The sequence below is a fragment of the Electrona antarctica genome (assembly GCF_951216825.1).
Source record: "Electrona antarctica genome assembly, chromosome: 11".
Taxonomy (NCBI): domain Eukaryota; kingdom Metazoa; phylum Chordata; class Actinopteri; order Myctophiformes; family Myctophidae; genus Electrona; species Electrona antarctica.
The window spans coordinates 3,263,577-3,290,153 of record NC_136792.1 but is presented as its reverse complement, the minus strand read 5'-3'; the positions used below and the strand labels follow the sequence as shown (position 1 = coordinate 3,290,153).

Sequence of the window (26,577 nt, the reverse complement as noted above, 5' to 3'; positions counted from 1 at the left end):
TCTGTGTGGGTTTGTAAATGAATGCCAGAACACAATGGCGTCTTTCGGCACGCTAACGTTCCAGGAAGAGAGAGGCTGCAGTCTCTGTCAGCTTGGAATCCCCATCGATGATGTCACTATACTGGTAGGGCAGGACTCTGATTGGTCCACAGCCCACCAATGAGACTCAGAGTTGAGTAGATGGAAATGGAGGCTTTGTGACTCATATACAGCGACAACAATGAAATATTGATGGATGTCTAGACTGCCCTAACACGCACGCACGCATGCATGCATGCAAGCGCGCACGCACAGCAATATGATGTCACAACGAGAACATAGTAGATTGTACTGGATATGATATAATAAAGTGCATGTATGAATGAAGGCAGAGGAGAAGCTGCCATTCTCTAACGTGTGTGTGTGTGTGTGTGTGTGTGTGTGTGTGTGTGTGTGTGTGTGTGTGTGTGTGTGTGTGTGTGTGTGTGTGTGTGTGTGTGTGTGTGTGTGTGTGTGTGTGTGTGTGTGTGTGTGTGTGTGTGTGTGTGTGTGTGTGTGTGTGTGTGTGTGTGTGTGTGTGTGTGTGTGTGTGTGTGTGTGTGTGTGTGTGTGTGTGTGTGTCACCAATATCTTCTACACGCTCACACTTGTATTTCAACTGTTTTTTTTTCCCGTTTTTTTTTTAAATATTTCACATTTGTAATAATGTCTCAAATTAATGTTTTCTTGTGTGCGTGAAATGCTTGCCCGCAAAGACATGGCCAGAATAGAGAGGCCAGGTGTTAAATGTTTAAGTGTGTGTGTGTGTGTGTGTGTGTGTTCCCAGGGAGTGTCATCGAGGAGGAGACCCCAGCGTCTGCAGACGTCTGGTCCAAAGCAGGACGCAGCATGGCCGTGGACCCCAAAGCAGGACGCACCATGGCCGTGGACCCCATCAGCTTAGAAAGTACAACACCTACCTCACTCCTCCTACACTAGAGTATAGAGACCATAAAGTACAACACCTACCTCACTCCTCCTACACTAGAGTATAGACCATAAAGTACAACACCTACCTCACTCCTCCTACACTAGAGTATAGACCATAAAGTACAACACCTACCTCACTCCTCCTACACTAGAGTATAGACCATAAAGTACAACACCTACCTCACTCCTCCTACACTAGAGTATAGAGACCATAAAGTACAACACCTACCTCACTCCTCCTACACTAGAGTACAGACCATAAAGTACAACACCTACCTCACTCCTCCTACACTAGAGTATAGACCATAAAGTACAACACCTACCTCACTCCTTCTACACTAGAGTATAGACCATAAAGTACAACACCTACCTCACTCCTTCTACACTAGAGTATAGACCATAAAGTACAACACCTACCTCACTCCTCCTACACTAGAGTATAGACCATAAAGTACAACACCTACCTCACTCCTCCTACACTAGAGTATAGACCATAAAGTACAACACCTACCTCACTCCTCCTACACTAGAGTACAGACCATAAAGTACAACACCTACCTCACTCCTCCTACACTAGAGTATAGACCATAAAGTACAACACCTACCTCACTCCTCCTACACTAGAGTATAGACCATAAAGTACAACACCTACCTCACTCCTCCTACACTAGAGTACAGACCATAAAGTACAACACCTACCTCACTCCTTCTACACTAGAGTATAGAGACCATAAAGTACAACACCTACCTCACTCCTCCTACACTAGAGTATAGAGACCATAAAGTACAACACCTACCTCACTCCTCCTACACTAGAGTATAGACCATAAAGTACAACACCTACCTCACTCCTTCTACACTAGAGTATAGAGACCATAAAGTACAACACCTACCTCACTCCTCCTACACTAGAGTATAGACCATAAAGTACAACACCTACCTCACTCCTTCTACACTAGAGTATAGAGACCATAAAGTACAACACCTACCTCACTCCTCCTACACTAGAGTATAGAGACCATAAAGTACAACACCTACCTCACTCCTCCTACACTAGAGTATAGACCATAAAGTACAACACCTACCTCACTCCTTCTACACTAGAGTATAGACCATAAAGTACAACACCTACCTCACTCCTCCTACACTAGAGTATAGAGACCATAAAGTACAACACCTACCTCACTCCTCCTACACTAGAGTATAGAGACCATAAAGTACAACACCTACCTCACTCCTTCTACACTAGAGTACAGACCATAAAGTACAACACCTACCTCACTCCTTCTACACTAGAGTACAGACCATAAAGTACAACACCTACCTCACTCCTCCTACACTAGAGTATAGACCATAAAGTACAACACCTACCTCACTCCTCCTACACTAGAGTATAGACCATAAAGTACAACACCTACCTCACTCCTCCTACACTAGAGTATAGAGACCATAAAGTACAACACCTACCTCACTCCTCCTACACTAGAGTATAGACCATAAAGTACAACACCTACCTCACTCCTCCTACACTAGAGTATAGACCATAAAGTACAACACCTACCTCACTCCTCCTACACTAGAGTATAGAGACCATAAAGTACAACACCTACCTCACTCCTCCTACACTAGAGTACAGACCATAAAGTACAACACCTACCTCACTCCTTCTACACTAGAGTACAGACCATAAAGTACAACACCTACCTCACTCCTCCTACACTAGAGTATAGAGACCATAAAGTACAACACCTACCTCACTCCTCCTACACTAGAGTATAGACCATAAAGTACAACACCTACCTCACTCCTCCTACACTAGAGTACAGACCATAAAGTACAACACCTACCTCACTCCTCCTACACTAGAGTATAGACCATAAAGTACAACACCTACCTCACTCCTCCTACACTAGAGTATAGAGACCATAAAGTACAACACCTACCTCACTCCTCCTACACTAGAGTACAGACCATAAAGTACAACACCTACCTCACTCCTCCTACACTAGAGTATAGAGACCATAAAGTACAACACCTACCTCACTCCTCCTACACTAGAGTACAGACCATAAAGTACAACACCTACCTCACTCCTCCTACACTAGAGTATAGAGACCATAAAGTACAACACCTACCTCACTCCTCCTACACTAGAGTACAGACCATAAAGTACAACACCTACCTCACTCCTCCTACACTAGAGTATAGAGACCATAAAGTACAACACCTACCTCACTCCTCCTACACTAGAGTATAGACCATAAAGTACAACACCTACCTCACTCCTCCTACACTAGAGTATAGACCATAAAGTACAACACCTACCTCACTCCTCCTACACTAGAGTATAGACCATAAAGTACAACACCTACCTCACTCCTCCTACACTAGAGTATAGACCATAAAGTACAACACCTACCTCACTCCTCCTACACTAGAGTATAGAGACCATAAAGTACAACACCTACCTCACTCCTCCTACACTAGAGTATAGACCATAAAGTACAACACCTACCTCACTCCTCCTACACTAGAGTATAGACCATAAAGTACAACACCTACCTCACTCCTTCTACACTAGAGTATAGACCATAAAGTACAACACCTACCTCACTCCTTCTACACTAGAGTATAGAGACCATAAAGTACAACACCTACCTCACTCCTCCTACACTAGAGTATAGACCATAAAGTACAACACCTACCTCACTCCTCCTACACTAGAGTATAGACCATAAAGTACAACACCTACCTCACTCCTTCTACACTAGAGTATAGACCATAAAGTACAACACCTACCTCACTCCTTCTACACTAGAGTATAGAGACCATAAAGTACAACACCTACCTCACTCCTCCTACACTAGAGTATAGACCATAAAGTACAACACCTACCTCACTCCTTCTACACTAGAGTACAGACCATAAAGTACAACACCTACCTCACTCCTCCTACACTAGAGTATAGACCATAAAGTACAACACCTACCTCACTCCTCCTACACTAGAGTATAGACCATAAAGTACAACACCTACCTCACTCCTCCTACACTAGAGTATAGACCATAAAGTACAACACCTACCTCACTCCTTCTAACTAGAGTATAGACCATAAAGTACAACACCTACCTCACTCCTTCTACACTAGAGTATAGAGACCATAAAGTACAACACCTACCTCACTCCTCCTACACTAGAGTATAGACCATAAAGTACAACACCTACCTCACTCCTCCTACACTAGAGTATAGACCATAAAGTACAACACCTACCTCACTCCTCCTACACTAGAGTATAGACCATAAAGTACAACACCTACCTCACTCCTCCTACACTAGAGTACAGACCATAAAGTACAACACCTACCTCACTCCTTCTAACTAGAGTATAGACCATAAAGTACAACACCTACCTCACTCCTTCTACACTAGAGTATAGAGACCATAAAGTACAACACCTACCTCACTCCTCCTACACTAGAGTATAGAGACCATAAAGTACAACACCTACCTCACTCCTCCTACACTAGAGTATAGACCATAAAGTACAACACCTACCTCACTCCTCCTACACTAGAGTATAGACCATAAAGTACAACACCTACCTCACTCCTCCTACACTAGAGTATAGACCATAAAGTACAACACCTACCTCACTCCTCCTACACTAGAGTATAGACCATAAAGTACAACACCTACCTCACTCCTCCTACACTAGAGTATAGACCATAAAGTACAACACCTACCTCACTCCTCCTACACTAGAGTATAGACCATAAAGTACAACACCTACCTCACTCCTCCTACACTAGAGTACAGACCATAAAGTACAACACCTACCTCACTCCTTCTAACTAGAGTATAGACCATAAAGTACAACACCTACCTCACTCCTTCTACACTAGAGTATAGAGACCATAAAGTACAACACCTACCTCACTCCTCCTACACTAGAGTATAGAGACCATAAAGTACAACACCTACCTCACTCCTCCTACACTAGAGTATAGACCATAAAGTACAACACCTACCTCACTCCTTCTACACTAGAGTACAGACCATAAAGTACAACACCTACCTCACTCCTCCTACACTAGAGTATAGACCATAAAGTACAACACCTACCTCACTCCTCGTACACTAGAGTATAGACCATAAAGTACAACACCTACCTCACTCCTCCTACACTAGAGTATAGACCATAAAGTACAACACCTACCTCACTCCTCCTACACTAGAGTATAGAGACCATAAAGTACAACACCTACCTCACTCCTCCTACACTAGAGTATAGACCATAAAGTACAACACCTACCTCACTCCTCCTACACTAGAGTATAGACCATAAAGTACAACACCTACCTCACTCCTCCTACACTAGAGTATAGACCATAAAGTACAACACCTACCTCACTCCTCCTACACTAGAGTATAGACCATAAAGTACAACACCTACCTCACTCCTCCTACACTAGAGTATAGAGACCATAAAGTACAACACCTACCTCACTCCTCCTACACTAGAGTATAGACCATAAAGTACAACACCTACCTCACTCCTCCTACACTAGAGTATAGACCATAAAGTACAACACCTACCTCACTCCTCCTACACTAGAGTATAGAGACCATAAAGTACAACACCTACCTCACTCCTCCTACACTAGAGTATAGACCATAAAGTACAACGCCTACCTCACTCCTCCTACACTAGAGTATAGACCATAAAGTACAACACCTACCTCACTCCTCCTACACTAGAGTATAGACCATAAAGTACAACACCTACCTCACTCCTCCTACACTAGAGTATAGACCATAAAGTACAACACCTACCTCACTCCTCCTACACTAGAGTACAGACCATAAAGTACAACACCTACCTCACTCCTCCTACACTAGAGTATAGACCATAAAGTACAACACCTACCTCACTCCTCCTACACTAGAGTACAGACCATAAAGTACAACACCTACCTCACTCCTCCTACACTAGAGTATAGACCATAAAGTACAACACCTACCTCACTCCTCCTACACTAGAGTATAGACCATAAAGTACAACACCTACCTCACTCCTCCTACACTAGAGTATAGACCATAAAGTACAACACCTACCTCACTCCTCCTACACTAGAGTATAGAGACCATAAAGTACAACACCTACCTCACTCCTTCTACACTAGAGTATAGACCATAAAGTACAACACCTACCTCACTCCTCCTACACTAGAGTATAGAGACCATAAAGTACAACACCTACCTCACTCCTTCTACACTAGAGTATAGACCATAAAGTACAACACCTACCTCACTCCTCCTACACTAGAGTATAGACCATAAAGTACAACACCTACCTCACTCCTTCTACACTAGAGTATAGACCATAAAGTACAACACCTACCTCACTCCTCCTACACTAGAGTACAGACCATAAAGTACAACACCTACCTCACTCCTCCTACACTAGAGTATAGAGACCATAAAGTACAACACCTACCTCACTCCTCCTACACTAGAGTATAGACCATAAAGTACAACACCTACCTCACTCCTCCTACACTAGAGTATAGACCATAAAGTACAACACCTACCTCACTCCTTCTACACTAGAGTATAGACCATAAAGTACAACACCTACCTCACTCCTTCTACACTAGAGTATAGACCATAAAGTACAACACCTACCTCACTCCTTCTACACTAGAGTATAGACCATAAAGTACAACACCTACCTCACTCCTTCTACACTAGAGTATAGACCATAAAGTACAACACCTACCTCACTCCTCCTACACTAGAGTATAGACCATAAAGTACAACACCTACCTCACTCCTCCTACACTAGAGTATAGAGACCATAAAGTACAACACCTACCTCACTCCTTCTACACTAGAGTATAGACCATAAAGTACAACACCTACCTCACTCCTCCTACACTAGAGTATAGACCATAAAGTACAACACCTACCTCACTCCTCCTACACTAGAGTATAGAGACCATAAAGTACAACACCTACCTCACTCCTCCTACACTAGAGTATAGACCATAAAGTACAACACCTACCTCACTCCTCCTACACTAGAGTATAGACCATAAAGTACAACACCTACCTCACTCCTTCTACACTAGAGTATAGAGACCATAAAGTACAACACCTACCTCACTCCTCCTACACTAGAGTATAGAGACCATAAAGTACAACACCTACCTCACTCCTCCTACACTAGAGTATAGACCATAAAGTACAACACCTACCTCACTCCTCCTACACTAGAGTATAGACCATAAAGTACAACACCTACCTCACTCCTCCTACACTAGAGTATAGACCATAAAGTACAACACCTACCTCACTCCTCCTACACTAGAGTATAGACCATAAAGTACAACACCTACCTCACTCCTCCTACACTAGAGTATAGAGACCATAAAGTACAACACCTACCTCACTCCTTCTACACTAGAGTACAGACCATAAAGTACAACACCTACCTCACTCCTCCTACACTAGAGTATAGACCATAAAGTACAACACCTACCTCACTCCTCCTACACTAGAGTATAGACCATAAAGTACAACACCTACCTCACTCCTCCTACACTAGAGTATAGACCATAAAGTACAACACCTACCTCACTCCTCCTACACTAGAGTATAGACCATAAAGTACAACACCTACCTCACTCCTCCTACACTAGAGTATAGACCATAAAGTACAACACCTACCTCACTCCTCCTACACTAGAGTATAGACCATAAAGTACAACACCTACCTCACTCCTCCTACACTAGAGTATAGAGACCATAAAGTACAACACCTACCTCACTCCTCCTACACTAGAGTATAGAGACCATAAAGTACAACACCTACCTCACTCCTCCTACACTAGAGTATAGACCATAAAGTACAACGCCTACCTCACTCCTCCTACACTAGAGTATAGACCAGGGGTTCTCAACCCGTGGGTCGTGACCCCTCGGTGGGTCGCCAAATTATTTCGGGGGGGTCCCCAAATGATTAAAAAAAAAGCACATTTAGCGACACACCAGGCGCTATCCCGGATGTAGCTGAAGTAGCTTGATGTAGCCAAAACACTCCCGAGGCGATCGACAACAACGGGAGGTATAACTAAAAATACATCGTATGGATGCACCTGGGACGTATCCTCAGTGATGTATCCTGAGGTCATCGGCGTTTTGGGTCTACCAACATCATACCCCTCATTCGGGTGACCCAGCCGGGGTGATCAAGTCCCGACTTACGTCCCAGTAGCTACCCTCAATCAGTCCCACTAGGGCAAAACCAGGGCCACACAATACGTTAGAACTACTCCAGAACTACTCTGCCAGGGCTGGGAGGTACGCTTCTGGCGCATGGAAGGACTAGGCTATGATTCATTCTAACGCGACTAGCGACGGGACCGCAATGGGCCGTCTAAAAAATAATCTTTGCTTAGAATTGGATGGAATGATTTAGATCAAGAGTTATTCACGTTTTTAAGATTTTCGATCTGATCGGCAAAAATTTGGGGGGAACATTTTTGATGACGTCCCAACCGGAAATGACATTTAATGTTGCCCAACGGACACTCCCAGCCTGTGGAGCGATGCGATCGGTTTTGATATCAATAAATCTCCGTCATTTTATTAACCCGTTCTGGGCGGGAACCCCTTTTGGTGTTTTAACTAAGCATTATGTTATACTTTAACTATTGAAAAATAGCAGATCTACAAGCTCATAGCGTGCCACCGAGTGGCACGCTACGAGCTTGTAGGTCTGCTATTTTTGAAAAATCGTGAAAATGCGGCACAAATATTTGAATATATATTCTTTCAGAAGACATTTTTTTATTTGTTTTGACGTCGTGCCTAAATGGGTTAATCTCCGTCCTGAGCGCTGGGCGTTACTATTTGATAGGACGGAGAACTCCGTTTATGCCACTCGGGGTGTTAAGTTAATGGCAGGGTGGCAGCTAGGTGCAATTGGCCCATACATCTGATTGTATTAACCCATTTTGACCTGAGATCAGATTCTAAAAATGTCTTCTACATCCTGACAGTTTTCTGAAAAAGCTATGTTTCTATGTCAGTCGTTCTTTGATTTTTCAAAAATAGCAGACCTACAAGCTCGTATGAGCTTGTAGATCTGCTATTTTTCAATAGCTAAAGCATTTAGCACATAATGCTAACACCAAACATAATGCTAACACCAAAAGGGGTTCCCGCCCAAAATGGGTTAAACGACTTCAAACTCACCAACATTGCAACTGTACGAAAAGCTTGAATTATCCTCTTTCTATCTGCAAAGTGTTTGTTTCATAGAGTCCACTGTAGACAAGTTATTCCTCCTTGCAGATGATTATTTTAAGTGTTGGAGTTTGGAAGTGCTCGTTGGTATTAATCGCTCAACAGCCCTGCGTAGTACCCGTTTTTAATTTGCACCTAATGCAGGAAGCATCAGGACGTTGCTTTTCTGAAAGCGAGCGCTTCCAAACTCCAATGGCAAGATGGCCGCGGTCTGCATATGGTCAATTGTTGTCCTGTAAACCAGTTGGTTCTGAACCTGTGGGGCGGGACCCCCAGGAAGGTCACCACATGATTTTGGGGTGGTCCCCAAAGTGACAATTTGAGGACATTTAAGACCTTTTGTAAAACCTCAAACAGTTGACTGCATCAAAAGCAATCAACACACAAAAAAATAAAAATAAATAAGACGAAAATAAACTGGTCAAACATCGGCTGAATTTAAGAAATAGATTTATTGTGAAAATAGCCGAATAGCTCACCAATGCCTCATGTTGTGAGCTTGCAGATAAGCTATTTTCTAGTCATTTTATCTGTGGAACATGGTCAAACAAAAATGTTAATGCCTCAACAGAACGGGAACCACTGAACACTGTAAAGTGTGTGGTTAGGACTGAGCAATATGACTTCAAAACAAAGTAAATGATTTCAAACGTATTCTTTCTAAAATATAATGCTTTCTCCAAGTGGGTGCCTCAGAATGCTTTGATATTAGGAATGTATCAATGTCACCACTTCTTAGACCCTATATCTATCGAGAGTATGCACGTGCACCACTTTGTTTCTGTTTGGATGTAATGGGCTGTCGAGGCCACATTATTTTAATACTTTTTGCCTCTCTGTAGGCGTTCCCGCACAACTTCTGGGTACGACGATGCCATGTGCATAGTGTTGTTATTATTATTATTATGTTGTACTGTATCTCGACGACACTGCAAATGAGGGAAACCTCAATGTATCTCGAAAATAAATAAAGGTTTGTTTGTATGGATGAATAGTCTCTATAGTGAAACGGACCCGACTTAAACTGTACTTGGTCTGTTCTTTATTCTGCTTTCACTGAAAATGGCAGATCTACAAGCTTGCGATGTTGTGCCGTGTTGCTCAGACATCTTTCTGCTCTGTTTACACGTCTATTTTCTCTAGTGTGGGAGAAGGCTGTAGAAGCAGAGGCCAGGGAGATGGTGGACCATGCAGAGGAACCCAAAACCACAGGTAAAACACTTGTATTTCTTTTGTTGCACATTTAAAAACATTTTTTTTTACTATAATTTTTACCCCACGATTTTTGCAACCCATTTTCTTTCACCCAGTGTCAATTATCTAATGTAATCCTGGGCGCTACACTTCCTCTGCCAACCTGGGGGGGGGGGGGGGGCAGCGGACTGACCTCATGCTTCCTTCTATGCATGAGGAGTCAAAGCTGCTTCTTTTCACCTGACAGGGGAGAGTTTCCCCGGCCGGACGTATAGCGTGTGGAAGGAACACACCAGTTCCTTTCCCCTCCATCAGGCACCCCGGCTGGCCAGGGGGAGGTAGTTTAGAGACCAGGATTACGCCATGTTTTTGTGAGGGTACCTACCCTAGGGCACACGGGGAGAACATGTGAGGGTACCTACGCTAGGGGACACGGGGAGAACATGTGATGGTACCTACCCTAGGGGACACAGGGAGAACATGTGAGGGTACCTACCCTAGGGGACACGGGGAGAACATGTGAGGGTACCTACCCTAGGGGACACGGGGAGAACATGTGAGGGTACCTACCCTAGGGGACACGGGGAGAACATGTGAGGGTACCTACCCTAGGGGACACGGGGAGAACATGTGAGGGTACCTACCCTAGGGGACACGGGGAGAACATGTGAGGGTACCTACCCTAGGGGACACGGGGAGAACATGTGAGGGTACCTACCCTAGGGGACACGGGGAGAACATGTGAGGGTACCTACCCTAGGGGACACGGGGAGAACATGTGAGGGTACCTACCCTAGGGGACACGGGGAGAACATGTGAGGGTACCTACCCTAGGGGACACGGGGAGAACATGTGAGGGTACCTACCCTAGGGGGCACGGGGAGAACATGTGAGGGTACCTACCCTAGGGGACACGGGGAGAACATGTGAGGGTACCTACCCTAGGGGACACGGGGAGAACATGTGAGGGTACCTACCCTAGGGGACACGGGGAGAACATGTGAGGGTACCTACCCTAGGGGACACGGGGAGAACATGTGAGGGTACCTACCCTAGGGGACACGCGGAGAACATGTGAGGGTACCTACCCTAGGGGACACGGGGAGAACATGTGAGGGTACCTACCCTAGGGGACACGGGGAGAACATGTGAGGGTACCTACCCTAGGGGACACGCGGAGAACATGTGAGGGTACCTACCCTAGGGGACACGGGGAGAACATGTGAGGGTACCTACCCTAGGGGACACAGGGAGAACATGCAAAGTCCACACAGAAAGGCCCTTTCGCCAACCCCGCCTCGGGTATGGGCTGCACTGACGTGGAGGAGAGAACAAATCAAAATTTGCTGTCAAAAACAACACTGGTTGCATGCTGAAAATGTAGGAAACCGTGGTCTATGCTCTGTTGAGACATGCAGATCCCGTGGTCTGGTAGGACACCTAGTGGTTGACAACAGGTACTGCAACATTCTACTCACATGATTGTCAAGTAGGCTTAATACATCCCATTTTGGCGAACTGAAAGAGCTCTAGCACTTTGCACTAAACACTCAAACACCAACCATATACACTTGATGCAGATCTAATATGTAGTAAGCCATCACAATCAAAATGGCGCCGGTAGGTGTAACAGCCTACCGTGACGTCAGCCTTGCATTCCCTATTGATTGAATTTTATTTTATTTCACAGTATGCAGAATGGGTGCATTTCAAACGAAAATGCAAGTCAATACAAAAACTGCATTACACTTGTTTACAAAAGGGTCCACCATTTCTCTCTCTCTCTCTAGGTGTGACAGTGGATCAGAAGGTCTCTCTCCCAGAGATGTCCCAGGAGGACTTTGCAGGTAGGCATCACCACAGCTCACTGCTACGTTGGATATTTTGAGCATACAAAGGAGACAAAGAGATGGCAGATCTACAAGCTCGCAAACGCGTCGCTTCGCGCTGCGTTGCGAGCTTCTAGATTGGCTATTTTCATGACTTTTTATTCTTTTTTTTTAATGGAATTTCTGAGCTTAGTCCGTTTGCTTTAGAACTTTAATATACAATTATTTTTACTTTTAAAAAGAAAAAATCTTTTGAAATATATCGTCAAACCTCAATTTATGAGGTTTTTGATTAGATTTTATTTTTTATGCGAGTACCTAGTCGCACTGTCGAGCCCTGTGTAGTGTAGTGGCATTTTCGCTGCATCGCGAGGCGATCCAAATGCCCCCCCCGCGCACGCACGCACGCACACACACTGTACGTAGCTGTGTGTTGTTGGTGCGCGCGCGTGTGCGTGTAGTGTTGTTGTTGTTGTTGTTCGTGTCCATATATGCGCGTCGGTTTGTCCCGCTTGTACCACGGCAGGTTTGCACAGTGCGCTCAGTGCGATATTTCCGAACGTGGGCGTTGTGTGTGGGTGGGTGTGTGTGTGTGGCTGGCCTGTGTTTTGTTGCGTGGGGATCGCCATGTGAGGGGGCTAGCCAATAAGGGCCCTGTGTTGCATGTGGAGAATGGTGTAGGTTAGTGTGTGTGGTGTAGCCGAACGGGGTGGTGAGAACATGAGGGGGATGTAGCACAGCAATCGGTGACCCCTACATTAAGCTGTGTTGCTCCCAAGATGCAGTGCAAATGCGTGTTGTAGCAACCGTAGCCAATGGGAAAACAGGATGCAGTGTTGCCAGGTCCGCGAATTGTAAGCGAGTTGTAAGTAGCGTGTTGAATGGCATTTTTTCTGGGCTTGTTTTCATAGACCTGGCAACAAATTAGGCGGGGGTGTCGGTGCTTGTGGCGTGTTTGTGTTTATTATTGATATTGATGTTGTTTGTGAGTCTGGACGGGAGGCGGCTGTAGTGTCAGTGCAATGACAGTTTTTACGCGGGTGTCGTTGAGTGTGGCCGTGCGGCGCGACATGAGGAGATAGCCGTGGATCGACGCGGAGGGTAAGGCTGTGTCGTGTTAGTGTGTTGTTGCAGTGTGTGTTGCAGCGTGTTGCAGCGTGTCAGTGACGTAGTAGCTGGTGACTTTATGTTCCTTTCCTGGGCTTGGGCACATGTTTTCAAATGTATAATAGATAATAATAATAATAATAGTGTCCAAATGGAACCATTTGTACATTCTCAGAGTTAAATTAACATTGATTTTAAAATATAAATTGAGTACCACAGACGAAAAACAGTCTTAAGTCCAAATTTCAGACTGACCCCTCCACGAAAAGGCCTCGGTGTCCTGAACCCTTATCTATCATTTATATATTATGGATCAATAGTGTGGACTTAGACTGTTATTCGTCTGTGGTACTCAATTGTGGTCCCAGAGATAGAAATGCCATTAAATGGGGGTCCGTAGATTAATATGCATAGGCTATCAAACTGACGGTCCTTGAAATTCAACGGGTTGAGAATCACTGCTAAAGCCGTAAAAATCTTCTCTTATGGGCGGGGCATATCTGTCTATATACATGTCCCTGGCATATCTTTTCAAATGGGCTTTTTGGTGTTGGGGCTAATTAGTGTCAATTAGGCGTCCTTGACGTGAACAAGTTTGGGAACCACTGACGTAAATCAGGGGTTCTCAACCCGTGGGTCGCGACCCCTCGGGGGGTCGCCAAATTATTTTAGGGGGTCCCCAAATTATTTATTTTTTATTTTCACGATTTTTCAAAAATAGCAGACCTACAAGCTCGTAGCGCGCCACTCGGTGGCGCGCTACGAGCTTGTAGATCTGCTATTTTTCAATAGCTAAATTATAACAATGCTTAAAACACCAAAAGGGGTTCCCGCCCAAAATGGTTTAAGGTTATTGTAGCAGTCAATTTATATTGGGGGTCGGGAGGGGGCGGGGCGGGGGTCCCGAGACATTGCCAAAGCATTTCCGGGGGTCCCTGGCCAAAAACGTTGAGAACCCCTGACGTAAATGAACGCGAGCACAAACTTGAACTCATTTGAATGACGGCTCCTCCCCCCCCCCCCTGTGTGTGGTCCAATCAGATCGTTGCGAGGCGGCGCCAGAGGCGGGTCCGTGCCGCGCCTCCATGAAGCACTGGTTCTACAACGCCGGCGCCGGCGCCTGTCAATCATTCATCTTCGGCGGCTGCCGCGGCAACAAGAACAACTACGAGAACCAGGAGAGCTGCACGGCTACCTGCACAGGTCTGTCTGTCTGTCTGTCTGTCTGTCTGTCTGTCTGTTGCACAGGTCTGTCTGTCTGTCTGTCTGTCTGTCTGTCTGGTTAACTGCACAGGTCTGTCTGTCTGTCTGTCTGTCTGTCTGTCTGTCTGTCTGTCTGTCTGTCTGTCTGTCTGTCGCACAGGTCTGTCTGTCTGTCTGTTGCACAGGTCTGTCTGTCTGTCTGTCTGGTTAACTGCACAGGTCTGTCTGTCTGTCTGTCTGTCTGTCTGGTTATCTGCACAGGTCTGTCTGTCTGTCTGTCTGTCGCACAGGTCTGTCTGTCTGGTTATCTGCATAGGTCTGTCTGTCTGTCTGCTGCACAGGTCTGTCTGGTTATCTGCACAGGTCTGTCTGTCTGTCTGTCTGGTTATCTGCACCTGTCTGTCTGTCTGTCTGTCTGGTTATATGCACCTGTCTGTCTGTCTGTCTGTCTGTCTGTCTGTCTGTCTGTCTGTCTGTCTGGTTATATGCACAGGTCTGTCTGTCTGTCTGGTTATATGCACAGGTCTGTCTGTCTGTCTAGTTATATGCACAGGTCTGTCTGTCTGTCTAGTTATATGCACAGGTCTGTCTGTCTGGTTATATGCACAGGTCTGTCTGTCTGTCTAGTTATATGCACAGGTCTGTCTGGTTATATGCACCTGTCTGTCTGTCTGTCTAGTTATATGCACAGGTCTGTCTGTCTGTCTGTCTGGTTATATGCACAGGTCTGTCTGTCTGGTTATATGCACAGGTCTGTCTGTCTGTCTGCACAGGTCTGTCTGTCTGGTTATATGCACAGGTCTGTCTGTCTGTCTAGTTATATGCACAGGTCTGTCTGTTTGTCTGGTTATATGCACAGGTCTGTCTGTCTAGTTATATGCACAGGTCTGTCTGTTTGTCTGGTTATATGCACAGGTCTGTCTGTCTGGTTATATGCACAGGTCTGTCTGTCTGTCTAGTTATATGCACAGGTCTGTCTGTCTGTCAACCCCTCTTGACTGTCTGTCTGTCTGGTTATATGCACAGGTCTGTCTGTCTGTCTGTTTGGTTATATGCACAGGTCTGTCTGTCTGTCTAGTTATATGCACAGGTCTGTCTGTCTGTCTGGTTATATGCACAGGTCTGTCTGTCTGTCTAGTTATATGCACCTGTCTGTCTGTCTGTCTGTCTGTCTGTCTGGTTATATGCGTCTGTCTGTCTGTCTGTCTGTCAACCCCTCTTGTCTGTCTGTCTCCCTGCCTGCCTGTCTGTGTATCTAACACAGTGGTTCCCAAACCTTTTAGCTCAAGACCAAAAAAATAAATTAGACGTTTGCCCTGGGACCCAAACTAGTGAAAATAACAGATCTACAAGCTTTGCCCTGGGACCCAAACTAGTGAAAATAACAGATCTACAAGCTTTGCCCTGGGACCCAAACTAGTGAAAATAACAGATCTACAAGCTTTGCCCTGGGACCCAAACTAGTGACAATAACAGATCTATAAGCTTTGCCCTGGGACCCAAACTAGTGACAATAACAGATCTACAAGCCCTGGGACCCAAACTAGTGACAATAACAGATCTACAAGCTTTGCCCTGGGACCCAAACTAGTGAAAATAACAGATCTACAAGCTTTGCCCTGGGACCCAAACTAGTGAAAATAACAGATCTACAAGCTTTGCCCTGGGACCCAAACTAGTGAAAATAACAGATCTACAAGCTTTGCCCTGGGACCCAAACTAGTGACAATAACAGATCTATAAGCTTTGCCCTGGGACCCAAACTAGTGACAATAACAGATCTACAAGCCCTGGGACCCAAACTAGTGACAATAACAGATCTACAAGCTTTGCCCTGGGACCCAAACTAGTGAAAATAACAGATCTACAAGCTTTGCCCTGGGACCCAAACTAGTGACAATAACAGATCTACAAGCTTTGCCCTGGGACCCAAACTAGTGAAAATAACAGATCTACAAGCTTTGCCCTGGGACCCAAACTAGTGACAATAACAGATCTACAAGCTTTGCCCTGGGACCCAAACTAGTGACAATAACAGATCTACAAGCCCTGGGACCCAAACTAGTGACAATAACAGATCTACAAGCTTTGCCCTGGGACCCAAACTAGTGAAAATAACAGATCTACAAGCTCGTGGTGTTATGGCTATTTTCACTATACTCCTTAATTATTATAATTTGTTTCAAATGTAAGAAATGTATTGATTTTTCTTTGATGAAATTATTGGAGAAAAAAATGAATTTTCTTTTGGTTATTATTTTAATATTTGTGTTAGGACAAAATGTGGGTTACACACACCGAAAGCTGGACATAGGAGGGACTATCGCCCCATGGAAACGTGTCCCCAACCCACAAATGGGTCCCGGCCCAGTGTTTGCGGACCCCATGGTCTTAACGCTCTCCTCTCCTCTCCTCTCCTCTCCTCTCCTCTCCTCTCCTCTCCTCTCCTCTCCTCTCCTCTCCTCCAGTGACGGTGGTTCCCTCCTCCAGAAAGGTCCTACCCCCCCGAGAAGATGCTGACAACTATGCAGGTCAGTGTGGGGGAAAAAAACCCTCAAATGTTTTACTTAACCGCCGCGGCGGTGGTTCAGGGGTAGAGTGGCCGGATGGTAACCGCAAGGTTCTCAGTTCGAACCCGGGCTCCCCCAGAGTTGGTGTCGAAGTGTCCTTGAGCAAGACTCTGAACCCCAAATTGCTCCTGATGTGCAATTCTCTCTCTCTCTCAGAGTTCTGCCTCAGTGCGTCGGACTCTGGCCCGTGCAGGGCGTACTAAACCTCTCTCTCTCTCTCTCTCTCTCTCTCTCTCTCTCTCTCTCTCTCTCTCAGAGTTCTGCCTCAGTGCGTCAGACTCTGGCCCGTGCAGGGCGTACTAAACCTCTCTCTCTCCCCCTCTCTCTCTCTCAGAGTTCTGCCTCAGTGCGTCAGACTCTGGCCCGTGCAGGGCGTACTAAACCTCTCTCTCTCCCTCTCTCTCAGAGTTCTGCCTCAGTGCGTCAGACTCTGGCCCGTGCAGGGCGTACTAAACCTCTCTCTCTCCCCCTCTCTCTCTCTCTCTCTCTCTCAGAGTTCTGCCTCAGTGCGTCAGACTCTGGCCCGTGCAGGGCCTACTTCCCTCAGTTCTACTTCCATGCAGACTCCGGGTCATGCCGACCCTTTGTGTACGGCGGTTGCCGCGGCAACAACAACCGCTACCTGACCTCAGAGGATTGCATGGACCGCTGCGCCGCCGGGACCAAAGGTGATTGATTTATTGATTGATTGAAGTATTTATTAACATTTTGGAGAATTACAGTACATTTGATTTCTAGTACAACTCAATACAAGACTGTTAACACTCCGATTGCCCAGGGTTATTTAATCCATTAAATCATAGCGCTGGGTGTTACTAGTTGAAAAGACGGTGAACTTCGCCCTGGGCGATCGGGGTGTTAACTGTGGACGACACCATGCAGCATTTCACTTGTTTACAAGAGGGTCCACCATGTTCAATTCATAATAACATTTAGAGACGTACACAAATATACTCTTCTATATAGCCAAAAACAGGAAATCATCATAGAGGAGGTAAAATGCGGGGAAAAACATATACAGTGAGGGGGGAAAAGGGGTGGGTGGGGGGATTCAGATTTTACCGCGGGCAGTTTTGAATTGCAGCCGTCCGTAGGTGCCCTTTGAGAGTGGTTTTGAAGGAGTCAAGGGGTTTGCAAACTTTGCATGTCTTAAAGATGGAGTGCCGCGATTTTTTTCCCCCCACCCTAAAACATGATCATCAGGTATTATTATAATATAAGGAGGAAGAACCTTTTCAAAAAAGTGTACAGTATTTGTTAAAATTCATTAACCCATTTTGGGCGGGAACCCGTTTTGGTGTTGGCATTATGTTATGCTTTAGCTATTGAAAAATAGCAGATCTACAAGCTCGTAGCGCGCCACCGAGTGGCGCGCTACGAGCTTGTAGGTCTGCTATTTTTGAAAAATCGAAGAACGACTGACATAGAAACATAGCTTTTTCAGAAAACTGTCAGGATGTAGAAGACATTTTTAGAATCTGATCTCAGGTCAAAATGGGTTTGTATGCATGAGTTTAACCTTAGCACCCTATGGACTCGCGCGAGTAGTACATGAACCATGTGACCAGGCTGTTTTCTGCCCCCTCAATATCGCAACTACTTCTATTAGATGGCTCTGGGTGAATTGTGGCGCTCTTATTGTTGCTGACATCGTGTCTCGGTTGTCTCCAGGTAACTTTGGCGAGCGAGGACAACCCAGGCCACGCACCAGAGGCACAGCAGGTACAAATATTACAATGTAAACTAGGGCAGTGGTTCCCAAAGTGGGGTCCATTTGTACACTCTCAGAGTTAAAATAACTTTGATTTTACAATATACATTGAGGTATACATTGAGAGATAGACATGCCATTACATAGAGCAGGGGTTCGCAACGTTTTTGGCCGGGGACCCCCGGAAATGCTTTGGCAATGTCTCGGGACCCCCGCCCGCCCCCTCTCGACCCCCAATATAAATTGACTGCTACAATAACCTTAATAGAGCGTCGCAGTCCCGCCTCCTACCCTGGACCAGGAAATGAAACCCAATGCATTATTCTCATAGACATTTCTTAAAGTATTTATTTAAAGACGGTTACGCCGCGGACAAAGCCAACTCGAGTCGTGACAACTCATGACAACACAAACAATATTTTGGACCAAACAAATAATTACAAAGAAGAAAAACAACAAAACAAGTGTTGTAACCTGCCGTTTTTTTCTTCTTTCTAATTATTTGTTTGGTCCAAAATATTGTTTGTGTTGTCATGAGTTGTCACGACTCGAGTTGGCTTTGTCCGCGGCGTAACCGTCTTTAAATAAATACTTTAAGAAATGTCTATGAGAATAATGCATTGGGTTTCATTTCCTGGTCCAGGGTAGGAGGCGGGACTGCAACGCTCTATAATGGAGACAATACACCATAAATAAATACTGAAACCACATATAATCATTAGGGAAGGTGTATGCATGTACTGTGTACTATGTAAACTCTTCATTTCCACTTTCCAGCCATTCAGTTGCAAAATAGTTGCAATTTTTAATAATTTGGGGACCCCCCAAAATTATTTGGCGACCCCCTGAGGGGTCGCGACCCACGCGTTGAGAACCCCTGACATAGAGGACCGTAGCCTAATTCAGGTCAAACCTGGGGGTCCTTGAAATTAAAATGGTTGAGAATCACTGCTAGAGCCGTAAAAATCTTCTCTTATGGGGTTCCTTGGCATATATTTTCAAATGGGGAGTCCGCGGCCTAATTAGTGTCATTTTGGGGGTCCTTGACATGAACAAGTTTGGGAACCACTGGACTAGGGTCACCACCCGCCCCGCATCTTGAAGGACCGTCCCCGAAATTGGACCGTCTGTCCCGCACAATCAGAACAATGTCCCACGAATCAAGTCGGAATCAGAAAGCTGTTTGTTTTTGTGTGTTCATGTACTGTATGTGTGAGTGGCAGTGTTGTATTTGACAGTACATTTTGATTTTAGTCATGGTCTTTTGAATCATTTTCATTTAGTTTTAGTCCCATTTTAGTCACCTGGAATGTTCTAGTGTTAGTCCAGTTTTAGTCGACTAAATGTCATAAGCATAAAACTGGATCTCTTGTCCACTAGTCCCTCCCTAACATTTTAGTCTAGTTTTTATTTGTTGACAAAATTGTCAACACTGACTAAAACTAAATAGTCATAGTTTTAGTCATCATATATTCGTTTTTATTTTGTTTTTATTTAGTTTTAGTCAGTGAAAAAGGGTAGTCGACGAACATTTTTCGTCTTGGTTTTAGTCGACGAACACAACACTGATTGTGTGAGTGGAAATGATCGGAAACTGAACGTCCATTTATCCCGTTCTTATTTGCAATATGAAATATGAATATATATTACATCATTAGTGCACCTTGAGAAATATGAAAACGTCATTACATCATTAATGATGGCACGCGCCCTGCATTGTCCGGCAAAACTGGATCTACCACCTGTCCCTCATTGGGCTCGTTTTGGAGGTGGTCACTCTTAGCCTGGTTAATAAACCAGACCGAATCAGCCGTTGGCAAAAAAAAAATTGCCTGCCAGCTGATTACGGTCTGGCGAGGCTCAGTAACACGCCTCTTTCCTACAACCGATAACAGGTCGGGCCAATCGGGACACGGTATGCAATATGGGCGGGCTTTGGTACAGTGACGTTCAATGCTTGAGACTTTTGACTGACAGTAGCTCTGACCCAATTGCGTCAAAGAGAAAATGTTTGAACCCGCCCCCCGGGAAATTAAATCAAGTGGAGCCAGCCCAGACTAATATACCGCGACAGTGTTGTGTGATATTAGTCTGGCTTATTAGCCAGGCTTGGTCACTCTAAGGTGGATGTCTGTCTGCCTGCCTGCCTGCCTGCCTGTTAGTCATGTCTTAACGTGTGGTCCTGTGTCTCCACAGCGTTCTTCCTGGTGGCCACCCTGGCGGTGATGTCTGCTCTGCTGCTGGCCGTCCTGGTGGTGATCACCCTGAGACGCTCCCGATACACCGCCCTGCCCCGCCGCGCCTCCACCGTCAGGTAAACCTAGGGGTACTTGAGGGAGTTCCAAGGGGTACCTAGCTCAATTAGAGATAGTTAGCTCCATTTGCTCAGGACGGAGATTAATCACAGGACGGAACTTTATTGATATCATAACCGAGCGCACCGCTCCACAGGCTGGGAGCGCCCTGTTGGGCAACAGTTGATGTCATTTCCGGTTGGGACGTCATCCAAAAGTGGTCCCCCTCCATTTTAGTGCATGAGAGGAAAAATCTTCAAACGTGAATAAGGTGACATTCACACCAGAGAGCTTTGCTGCGATTAAAACGAATCCTGCTGCGCATTGTCAGAAAGTGCACTTCGTTTGGCAGGTGTGAAAGCTCATTCGAAATCTAATGCGTATCAACGAACCGCATTCTACTCCGAGCAAAAACGGGGGTTTCGCTTCGCTTCCAATCGCACTAGATTACGATTCTGTGCAGGTGTGAATGCAATCCGCAGTAAATAAAGGAAATGAAGCAAACAATGTGGCGGGTGAGGAGCTGAACACAGTTGGAGACGGAGAAGGCATATTTTACGCAGCGCAAAGATGTCCCGCTACCGTGGATAGACGTGGTCGAATGAGCAGACTGAAGCCCTGATCGAAATGAGGACGAGTACATTAATCAATTGCTTAAGGAAACACATAAAAACACTGCAGTGTATTATAGCCTAGAGAATATTCTGTCTGTCTGTGCGTGCCGTAAACATGGAGTGAGAGAGAGAGAGAGAGAGAGAGGGAGAGGGGGGGGGGGTCCAGTCCCAGACGGCACGACACATGCACGTTATGAGTATAATTGTATCACCATAGATTTCACTGTGTAGGCTAGTTTATGAATGGAACACATTGATAAAGGTCCCCCCTGCTGCGTTTCCAATTGCTGCGGATGACAGTATGAAGGCAAACCGCAGTAAATAAAAAATGCAAGAAGTCCCAATTCTCCTCCCATTCGCATCGAGTCTACCGAAGTATTAGGTGAGAATGTGACCTAACTCTTCAAACGTGAATAACTCTTGATCTAAATCAATCCGTCCAATTCTAAGCAAAGATTATGTTTTTGACGGCCCATCCCGGTCCCGTCGCTAGTCGCGTTAGAATTAATCCTACCTCCCGTTGTTGTCGATCGCCTCGGGGGGTGTTTTGGCTACATCTAGCTACTTCAGCCACATCCTTGAAAAGGGCTCCGTAGCTGCAAATCGCTGGGCGCTCTGATTGTCATGGTTACAAATACCCCCGGGTGTCCGGGGTGTTAATGTCCGTCATCAGCCGTTCAATGCAGCCAGGATGGACACATACTGGCTTTCCCACATACTGACGTTGTTGCCAGTCATTGTCCGTAACGGCTAAATCTAACCCTAACCTCAGTCTCAACCGGCCAGTCTTTAGGTTTAGAGTTGGGTTTTGGGGGTAGGGTGTCGGACTCATGACTGTAGGACTGTCGCGCCAAACACATGCAGCCATACACGCATGCGCGCGCACAAAACAAATGTTCACTTTGAAATGCCAACAAATGCTCTTTTCCCCCCCCACAAATGAATAACCTCTCTCTCTCTCTTCCCCCCCCCCTCACACACACATACAGTGATAAGGAGGAGTTGATTCCGGAGTCAGATGAGCAGTCCTCCATGGAGTCTATCTCGGCCCCTGGGAGCCCCGTGGTGGGCAAGGCCTAAACTCCAACCCCCCTGAACCCCCCCCCCCCCCCCCCCCCACCATTCACATGTTAGTCCTCTGACCAACTGTCTCAAAGAACGCCACAAACGATGTCCAGTTTACCCCATTTAGACCTGAGCCCGTATTCTACAAAATGTCTTCTGATCCTGACATTATCTGTATTTGGCTGTTTTTTTTCCTTCAAAAACAGCAGATCTACAAGCTCATAGCGCTATGAGCTTGTAGATCTGATATTTTTCAACAGCTAAAGTTTTTTAGAATAATTGTTAAAGTGGTTAAAAGCTATGGCGACTTCGGGTCCAAATGGGTTCATGTTTTTCTTTTTTTTTTGCACACTAGAGGCACGAATATTTCACGACACCCGTTCCCATCGCAGATTCTGATGTCTTTTTGGGCACGAAGTAACCGCACGAAAAACGACGCCAGCGGTGTGCCAAATCTCCACGCTCACTAATGCGTCGCCGGTGCGTCGTGAGCTTGGAGATGGGCTATTTTTTTTTTACGCGAGACACCGTCGCACCGCAAAGTGTGAATCAGCCACGAGGGTGTGATTTGTGTGATCTGCCCGGACGTCTTGTGAATTTAATTTTAGGGAGGATTGGGTGATTTAGAATGTTGGCTACGATTTAAGCAGAGTGTGGTCACTCCTTCATTTGAAATACTGTATGTTCCTCCATAACTCAACTGTTGAGTCCTCTAAACTCATATTTGTTTTGTAAAGACTACTTTTACCTGTAAGAGACATCTGTTGATTTTGACAGCAATTTTTTTTTTTTAGGAAATTAAGAAAACCTTATATTTTAAAACGATGCAATACTGCCTCATCAAAGTTGGTGTTGTGACTTTTTATATTGTCAATTACTTCCATGATAGAGGGAGAGGTGGTGGAGTTGGCTGCTTTAGCAGACAGATTGAGGGTCCAATGGAGTTGAGAGGTTTTGTCCGAAGTGCTTTTTACTACTTTTCATTGGTTCGATATTGTTTCAACCAATACACAATATACGACGTAAAGGGTGTTCAATACCACTGATTTATGCAACAAAAGTTTGAAGGGGTTAAGCACACTAGATTTGTAGCTGATCGTAAATGAACAAATAAACACATTGATATTATATTGATAGCTTGATATGGGGCTAGATATCGTAATGCCGTGATAAGTGTAAACGGCATACTTGTTTTAATCACTTAAGCATTGTTTTATACTTTTTGTTTGATTGATTGTTTTAATTTTGTCCACCCACCCAGTTACATTTTTGTAAACTTTTAAAAAACTTTAAAAATGTGTTTTGGCAGGCCTTGATGCCGTCGTAATGACTGATTTTACACTTGCTGAAAATAGCCGATCTACAAGCTCACAACGCGTCGCAACACGACACGTGAGCTTGTAGATCGGCTACAAGCTATTTTCAGCATTGCAACCAAGTGTAAAATGACTTCTACTGGATGTCTTTAACTGACTGTTACTGAGGCGTGGGAGTGAACCGCAACGTCATCATTCAGTTCGCTGTTGATTCTTAAGCATTTTGACCGTTCAATTCCCGCCATACGAGAGATAATCTGTACGTTTTTTTTTACATTTAAATCGCAGTTCCATTTTGCACACCCTGAATAATTCACACAAGACCCCCGTGGCAGGCCCTGCCCCGTGTGTTGAGAACCCAAAACACTCCGACCAAAATGAAGTTGATTTATATATATATTGTGTTACCAGTTTTCTGTCAAAGACGATGATGAAGGGGATTTATGTAAATGTATACCAGTTACTGTCAAAAAAAATAATATTTTCTCTTTTTTATGTATTTAATGTTCCACTCCTCCAGGTGAAGGCTGTTTTTGTTTTGTTTTTAATCACACTATATTTTACACTGTAAGTCGCAGAGAGAGAGAGAGAGAGCACACGATCACACATGATTAATTGTCACACAGATCATCGCGATTAACGACTTCCTTGTGCCTTTGGCATCGAGCATTGGAACATGAATGAAAACAAATCAAATTCAGTTTGGCTTTACTCTTCTTTGTATCGTGAGATGTTGCACTACTGAAGTGATAGTTTATGACAATCATCAATAAAATCAAGAAAACGTGACACGTGTTTTTTTTTTTAACTAACTCATTTAATAACTACTAGATCACTAATCTGTAGTACCTAAAGTGCTTATTTTATGTCCCATTTCACATATTTTCATCCATCCATCTTCAACTGCTTATCCGTAGTCTGGTCGCTGGGGCAACAGCTCCACCAGAGTGTTCCCGACGTCCCTCTCCAGGGCAACATTAGTGACTTCCTCCTGGGGGATCCCGAGACGTTCCAAGGCCAGTGAGTCAATGTAATCCCTCCATCTGCGCCTTGGTCTGCCCCGAGGTCTCCTCCCAGTGGGACGTGCGCCGAGGACCTCCCTAGGGAGGCGCCCGAGAGGCATCCTAACCAGATGCCCGAACCACCTAAGCTGGCTCCTTTCCAGCAGCGACTCTACTCCGAGTCTCTCTTGCGTGACTGAACTTCTCACCCTATCTCTAAGGCAGATGCCAGCCAGAAAAACTCATTTCGGCCGCTTGTATTCGTGACCTTATTCTTTCGGTCATGACCCACACTTCATGACCATAGGTGAGAGTAGGAACGATCAGGAAAAAAAGCACCCTAAACCGACACATAGGCACATAGTTGAAAACATGGCGAAAAAACTGAAAATGTTATCTCTTTATACTTTATCGCATGCGTCAAGTTGCATAAACAAGCACCACGAGACGAGATCGGAGATGTGACTGTTTTCCCCTCCATCTACCTCTCCCTTGTGTTGTTCAAACAGCAGCTCTACAAGCTCACAGTGCGGCACGAGAGCTTGTAGAGCTGATATTTTTAACTGTTTTTTAATAACACAAATCTTCTCTTCTGGGGTCCCTGGAACAAAACATTTCCAGATGGGGGTCCCTGGTACAACATATGGTAAGATGGGGGTCCCTGGTACAACATATGCTCAGATTGGGGTCCCTGGTACAACATATGCTCAGATTGGGGTCTCTGGTACAACATATGCTCAGATTGGGGTCCCTGGTACAACATATGGTACAATGGGGGTCCCTGGTACAACATATGCTCAGATTGGGGTCCCTATAGTGACCAAGGGACACAGACCACCATTTGATGACATTTAGCCTCTCAGACTCAAAACTAAAGAATGTTAGTGTATAGTGTTACCGAATAGGTAGTTGGATAAGATTTTGTCCACAAATCCATGCTGTATTGATGTTGGTACCATTAGGAGAGATAACAGGCAAACGTTGATCAAAATAACAATTATTCTACATTCTCTAATTGTGTAGACTTCTTGTAAATTAATTTAAGTATAATGCAGATGTTTAACAATAATGTAACTGTAAGAGCCATTTCTTTTCTGTTCATTTTATTTCTATGTTTTTTGATGACGTCATTCCAAGGGCTTGGTCAAGGCCAAGGTTGGCCAGGTTACTTAATGAGACCTGATTGAATACTCTGTTGTTGTCCTGATGTGAAGGCGAACAGTTTTTTGACTGTGAGACATAGGCTGTTGATTTATATGGTTTTGACACTCTTTTATTTTATTTAATACAAGTTACAGTGCTGAATAAATATCAATTTCGAACTTTAAGTCAACGTTTGGAGTTCAGTCTTTTTATCACACGTCATGACTAGACCCTCGGCATCGGGCAGCCAGTAGCCCAAAGTTTAGGACT

The 26,577-nt window shown here is 44.9% G+C and overlaps 1 protein-coding gene across 1 annotated transcript in view; it reads left to right on the top strand.

The window, feature by feature from the left end:
* Positions 1–24,952, top strand: part of LOC306931820 (uncharacterized protein) — a 36,818-nt gene extending 11,866 nt beyond the window's left edge. The window contains exons 5-13 of the mRNA XM_079513434.1: positions 806–925; positions 10,404–10,472; positions 12,245–12,301; positions 14,432–14,593; positions 17,062–17,124; positions 17,658–17,831; positions 18,835–18,885; positions 21,071–21,188; positions 22,772–24,952. Coding sequence (XP_079369560.1) covers positions 806–925; positions 10,404–10,472; positions 12,245–12,301; positions 14,432–14,593; positions 17,062–17,124; positions 17,658–17,831; positions 18,835–18,885; positions 21,071–21,188; positions 22,772–22,862 — 905 coding nt within the window. The 3' untranslated portion in view covers positions 22,863–24,952. The remainder of the gene's footprint in view (positions 1–805; positions 926–10,403; positions 10,473–12,244; positions 12,302–14,431; positions 14,594–17,061; positions 17,125–17,657; positions 17,832–18,834; positions 18,886–21,070; positions 21,189–22,771) is intronic.
* Positions 24,953–26,577: the final 1,625 nt, after the last annotated feature.